The sequence below is a fragment of the Aptenodytes forsteri genome, unplaced genomic scaffold, assembly GCF_000699145.1.
Source record: "Aptenodytes forsteri isolate BGI_AS27 unplaced genomic scaffold, ASM69914v1 Scaffold255, whole genome shotgun sequence".
Lineage (NCBI taxonomy): Eukaryota > Metazoa > Chordata > Aves > Sphenisciformes > Spheniscidae > Aptenodytes > Aptenodytes forsteri.
Window position 1 is genome coordinate 4,318,085 of NW_008794888.1, and position 6,363 is coordinate 4,324,447.

Sequence of the window (6,363 nt, forward strand, 5' to 3'; positions counted from 1 at the left end):
GAGCTGGGAATGGCTCAGAGAGCCAGAGAAACACAGCTCCTCTGGGTGGAAACCGTGCAAGGCAGAGCCAGGCCTTGAACAGACATGGAAACATATCTCTGCTTCCTCATCCCTGGACAGAGAGAGGGATCCTGGCACTGGGCAGCCCTTGGCTTCTGGTGGGGAGGCAAGTACCCCTCACTGGCATGGGGGCAAGGATGGGGATTGCCATTGGGGCTATGCTCACAGCCCACATCCTTCCCAGGACTGCTGCCATTAAAGCCCTTAAGGGAAGAAGGTCTCAGCTCTGAGTGGGACAGGAAGGTGTAACTGGGAAGTCCCAAGTATAGCCATGGGCTGCTTAAATACTTGCCAGCACATCCCTACCGTCTTGTGGCAGAAGGAAACCACACAGCTGCAGGCTGGTAGAGGTTAATGAAGGGGCTAATTATCCCCCCTGCAGACAATCAGGGCTCCATTAGGAGAGCCCCTGTCAGCCTAGCACGAGCAGGTGGTGGGTGGTCTCTGAGCTGGAGTCCCTGAAGGGGTGAGGCAGGGTTGTGTGAGCCCCTGCGCTGCCCAGGCGGGCGGGGTGGCAGCTCCGGGGAGGGCTCCGGGGTGCCGCCGGGCGGGTGCCCCGGGCCGGGGCTGTGCTGCCCTCTCGCGGCAGCCGCCCCCGGAGCTCCCCGGAGCGGGCCCTGCGCTGCTCTGGGTCCCCCCCCCATCTCCGGGTTGGCCCTGCGCTGCTCTGGGTCCCCTCCCCATCTCCGGGTTGTCTGGAGATGGGCGCGGGCTTGCTCCAGCGGCTCCGTGCCCAACCCATCACCGCAACTCTTTGGCCCCCCGCTTTGGGGAGACTCTCTGGCTGGCAGAGGCACTGGCATAGCTGGAGGAAGCTGCCACTTGTCTCGGGGAAAGTGTCTGGTTGTTGTCCTGGTGGTGGTGGTTCCTCCCCCCTACCCATCACTGGCCTGTGAAGACCCAGCAGCTCCCAACCTGCAGCCTGCACAGAAGCGGGGGCCATGTCTGGGGCCTCCTGGCAGTGAAAGGGCTGTGGGCGAAGGGGATGAGGTCTCTGTGCTGGGATGGAAGGGGTGCCACAGGGTGCTGCATGTGAGGATCATCCCAGAGCAGGGGGAAGAGGGCAGAGGGAAGCACAGGGCAAGGAAAGCATCTGTGCCAGTGCTCCTCCATGGCAGGCAGCAAGGATTTGTCCAGAATCATATAGGATGCTGGGTGCTGAGCCCAGGACTCCTGGTTTCCAGGTCAGACTTGTTCCCACATCTCGCTGGCTGACAGGAGCTGAGCGGTCCAGCCCATCAGATTTGCTTCCATCTGGCAGGGATGCAGCTCCCTTCATTTAACCTCATCCTGCAGACACATGGGAGCCTCAGCACACAAAGGCCAGGTCGTGGGGGCACTGCTGGCTCTGCACCAGCTGTCCCAGTGCTCGCTGCACAGGCTGTGTGCATGCAGAGATGCATTTGCGTGCATGCAGCAGCATGTGCATCCACAGGCTGACGCTGTCCCAGCATCCCTAAGTGCTGGAGCAGCCCAAATTCCGGGGTGAGGCTGCCATCCCCTGGCTCTGTTTCCTAGTGGTGACAGGGAAGGCAGGGCCATAGGCTCTGGGACCTGGTGACACTTGGGGGGGCTCGCTGCCCACCAGGTGGAGCTGCACCCCACGTTTTGCTGCTGCTGGAGTGGCCCTGGGCCGGCCCTGGTCTCCTGCTGCTTTTCCCTGCCCCGGCAGGGAGGGATCCTGGCCTTCCCCAGCCCTCCAGGTAGTGCACACATGAAGGACAAGCATGCACGTCCTGTACACGTGCTCTGGTGATAAGTGCTGACCCCCACTAGCCCCACCTGCCCAGCAGCACAGGGAAGTTGCCCGCTTGCAGGTTGACAGTGGATACTGACCCAATATTTTGGAAGCCTTCTCCCCAACAGCCACACAAGGGGAGACCCAGGAGATTGTCCTCAGTAGTGTTCTGGCCTCACTTTTTTCCTGTGCTTGGGGCTGACTGCATTCACTGCACAGATGAGGATGGAGTCAGTCCCAGCCCCTGCCAAGCTCTCCATGTAAAGCAGATCTTGCCTGTTCTAGCTGTGTGTGGGTCCCCAAGGACCCCCAACCCTCTAGAGCTGCTGCAGGCCATGCCACTGGCTTTGCTGTGGCCGTTGATGGGATCCCGGGCTGTGTGCTCTGTGGTTCTGAGCTTGGGGTGCATCTGCTCAAGCACTGCAGCCTGGTGAGATGCAAAGGGCCATGAGGGTAAATCCTTCACCTGCCTTCTCACTGCCTCCGTGGGCCTTGGCTCAGGGCTGCTGAGGACTGGCTGCCTGAGATCCAGCTGCCCTGTACCTTAGCTTGGAGGGATCCAGGGGTAGGTGTTTCTGTGCTGATACCGTGCTAACCCCAGGGAACCAGTCTGAGACCCATCAGCCTCCTCTCACAGCCCTAGACCTGCCCCACGAAGCTGGGACCTGGAAGACCCCCTGGACAAGCAATCCACCGCCTTCCCTAGCCCCTTTTCTCCCCTGATGCTTTCCAGCCCCACGCTGGGGTCCCATCACATACTGTCCCTCCTCTCCCCATGGCACCCCTAGTGTGTGACAGGCAACGGCAAGGGGACCAGGCGGGCAAGGGGCTGAAGAGGGTCTCTCTGCCCTTGGTCATAGCTGGGCTGGGGCTCCAGAGGAGGGTCTGCTCCTTGCCTGGTGGGATGCTGTCAAGCCTGGTCTGCGGTGGAAGCGAGGGAGGCAGCTGTACAGGAAATAATCACAGCTTGTTCCAAGATTAAATCACTGGCAGGAGCGCGAGAGAGGATAAAAGGAGCCGTCTGTCGTTAGAGGGAATATTAACCCGGCAGCGGGCTGGGAAGGGGGAGAATTTTATTCCCTGCACTTGTTGGCTGCCAGGCCTGCTGTGCACACAGGGCTCAGCACTGACAGCATCCCTCAGCGGGACATGTGCCCTCCCTTCTCAGCTCAGCCCTCAGCATGGGCCCTTCTCCCTCCCCTGCTCAAGGGAGGGATGCTGCTGCAGGCGGGGGCAGAGGAAGGATTTTTGGAGAAGTGGGGAAACTAAGGCAGGATCGTGCCACATGTCTGGCACCGCATGGAGGCACTGAACCGCTTGGTCCCTCCATGCATCACTCTTGCTCTGCCCAGGCCAGGTCTTCGCCCAGTTCCTCCAGATGAGCTCAGCGTGGCACAAAAAGTTTTTGTTTGGTCTGGCCTTTATCAGGGACCTGCCTCAAGGTCCTTCAGCACAGGAGCCAGGCTGGAGCTGGAGCAGGTGGGGCCAAGGAGCAAGGGAGAGGGCAGAGGGAAAACAAGAGACCAGCTGCAAAGGGGTGAGCTGGCGGGGAGATAAGATAGAGGAAGAAATGCAAAATATGATGGGTGGCAGGCGGGAGGGAATGTGGGAAACTAGGGGGCACCTTGGGTCAGCCCAGCTGGGAGAGACACTTAACTGGGCAGACCCTTTGGGGGTGCCAGGTGGATGTGGTGACAAGCTCCCAGCACCGCTCGTGGCCCCTTGCCCTTGCGCTGGGACCTGCTTTCAGGTCCAGGAGTAGCTGACATGGGACCCCAAGACCCCTGTGCCCTGGTGACCCTCAGCTGCTCCAGCGATGCTGCATGGAGGCTGAGCATGGCCCTGGAGAGCTCATGGGAGCAGACGGGCTCACTGCCGGCTCCAGGGACACGGGGATGCGGACACCTTCCCCACAGCCCAGCTGGGCGGTGGCCACGCACCGGCCAGGCTTGGCAGCCGTGCCCAGGCGGTGGCCCCCTCCCTGCCTCTGGCAGGCTGTCTCAGCCCCGCCGCCGGGGCTGCAGTGGGGAGGAAAGCCATGCTCCACGGGCCAGCTCAGGGCTGTGGTTTATGGGCTCTCCCGTGCCAGGATAAACAGACCCACGGGGGCCGGGGTTTGCAGTGAGCGGTTCATGAAAGCCTGCGGCCCTGCGCCTAGGGCTTCCTTCCCTTTGATGGAAAAGTCCCGGTGGTTTCCCAAGCAAAAAGATCCCGGCTCCTTCCCCCTCACCCCCTTTCTTTCCCCCCAAGTGCATTCTCTCTCCAGCTGAGGCCTGGGCTGAGATAGGAACATGAGCTATCCTTGGCTGCCTCTTCCAGCCTGGTGGTACCCCACAGAGCCAAGCCCTCCCCTCTGTGCAGGATGAGGCCCCCAGTGCTCAGCCTTCCCATGTGGGGATGCCTGGCTGCATGCAAACTGCCTGAGCCTGGCCTGATTTTGCCTGAGCAACTTTCTTTATCAGCCTGCTCCCTCTCTGGGGAAGTTGTTTGAGAAAGGCCAGCGCTGTTGGGAGCAGCCAAGGCAGTGATTTCTCCCACCGACCCAGCTGATGGAGCTGAGCGTGTGGGGAGACCAGACCCATCACAGAAACACTTGTTGCATCCTCAGTATGCACAGACGGTGCTGTCAGCGCCAATGGGTGCTGCTGGTCACTGCCCACCCTCTGGGCCCTGGGGTTTGCCTTACCTGCGGTTCCTCACTAAGGAAAGGCTCCCACGGGACCAGCTCCACGGTACCAGGCGTGGGCTGAGATCCACAGGTGGTTTAAACACGTCCCCCAGCACCCCCCAGTAGCTCCCATCCACTCCACTCCAGACAGAGATCCTGGAGCAGATGGAAATCCTCAAAGCTCGACCGGAGCCTGGAGATCTCTGCAGGTTTACACCTGGGGAAGGTCTGGCCTGGCTGCACACAAACCCCAGCGAGCAGCCATTGCCAGGACCTGCGATTTCCAAGCCGACATCAAAAAGCAGCTGGGGATTGGCTTGCAAATGCTCCCACACAGCACATCCTCTATGTTTTATGAGCGATGTTTTACAACGTAAGCGCTGCTATATTAAGCCATGCATCTAACTGGAAAAACAGGAGATGGCGAGGCAAGCACAGCTACCTCGGTGCCGGCTGCTTTAATGCTGTGTAAGCGAGTCCTTCTCCTGCTCAGGCGCTCTCCTACCTCTCTCCCCCTGCCTGGTCCCGTTCTGTGCAGGCAGGAGGCAGGCATGGGCACCCTGTGATGCACAGCTGGCCCTTGGGTTTTGGGACAGGGTGCTACGGTGAGGTGTTTTCCCACCTGCTGCAGCTCCCGTCCCCCAACCCTGCTCCTGGGGTAGGCAGGAACTGCAAAATGGGGCCAGTCCCCATCTTCTAGGGCAAAATCCTTGCTGGCAGCAGGATATCAGGGGCTTTGTGGGGGCTGTTTGCCTTCAGCTGGGGTCTTTTGGTTCCTGAGCAAAGGGTGAGTGTTCGGGGAAGGCCAGCCCTCCTCACCGCCGGGCAGGCAGACGGAGAAGGGGGTCTCCTTCCCGGCGGCCCCAGGAGAGGGTGCTCTCCGCCCGCGGCTGCGCCGGGCTCGCACGGGCACCTCCGCGGCATCCCTGCACCCGGCTGGCCGGGCCTCTGCCCCGCTCCCCCCGCGGCCCTGGGATGGAGGGGGAAGCAGAGGACTTGGGCCAAAAAAGCCCATGCCCTCTGGACGGGCTCTGCTTTTATTCCTTACTACCCTCTGGGGTAAGGATTTGCACGGGGAGGCTGGGTTTTCGAGAGCTCCCATCACCAGACCCTGACCTGCGTCCCTGTCCATTGCCCATGGGGATGGATGCAAAGAGCGTGGCCGTGCCGTGCCCTACCTGGGGACGGTGGAGGGAGCAGTCCTTGGCAAGCCAGGATCCTTGCAAGAGAGCAGTGGAGTTGATTTATGCTCCTGACATTTCCCTCCCAGTCGGGCAGAGCTTTTAATAAAGAGTGAGTGATTTATGGCTCCTTTTAAGTAGGAAGGAATGTTACCTAAGGCAGTCTGCCCCCGACACCCCCGCCTCGCTGTCTCGCTGAACCCCCAGCATCTGGGCTAGCAGGAGGGGAGCAGAGACTGTCTCTGCCGCCATCTTCCCCCGAAGCCCTCCCCACAGCTAAGGTGGCTCCAGCATCCTGCCCCATTCCCAGCAGCAGCAGCCCTGGTCCTGTCCGGGGATGCCCTGGCACCCTGGGGGGAGTGGTGCTGTATCCCCTCCAAACTGCCCCCGGCCTCGGCAGCAGGGCAATGCACAGCTCACGTGCCACCCTGCACGTAGCAGCAATTCAAGGAAAGCTTCTGCCCCGAGACTCCTCTGCTCCCCTCTGTGAGGACCCCTGTGGTGGCTGGCCTGGGGATAGGATGACAGCTCCATGGCAGTTGTCATGGTTACTGGGTATTAATGGATGCGGGCATGAGCACTTCCTGATGATGAGCAGCTCCAGAAGGGAAGGACTGCCCTCACCCCATCCAGCTTCAGCCCTCTCAGGGGCGCTTGGTCATGGAGCCACCTCCATCCCCCTCCCCAGCCCCTCCAGACCCTGAACCAGTGCTGGC

The 6,363-nt window shown here is 61.0% G+C and overlaps 1 protein-coding gene across 1 annotated transcript in view; it reads right to left on the reverse strand.

Annotated features, from left to right (window-relative positions):
* Window positions 1-5,899, reverse strand: part of CDK5R2 (cyclin dependent kinase 5 regulatory subunit 2) — an 11,388-nt gene extending 5,489 nt beyond the window's left edge. The window contains exons 1-3 of the mRNA XM_009275023.1: window positions 5,802-5,899; window positions 4,485-4,622; window positions 3,672-3,816 (exon numbers count right to left, since the gene is read on the reverse strand). Coding sequence (XP_009273298.1) covers window positions 3,672-3,816; window positions 4,485-4,622; window positions 5,802-5,899 — 381 coding nt within the window. The remainder of the gene's footprint in view (window positions 1-3,671; window positions 3,817-4,484; window positions 4,623-5,801) is intronic.
* Between the last annotated feature and the right edge of the window lie 464 nt (window positions 5,900-6,363).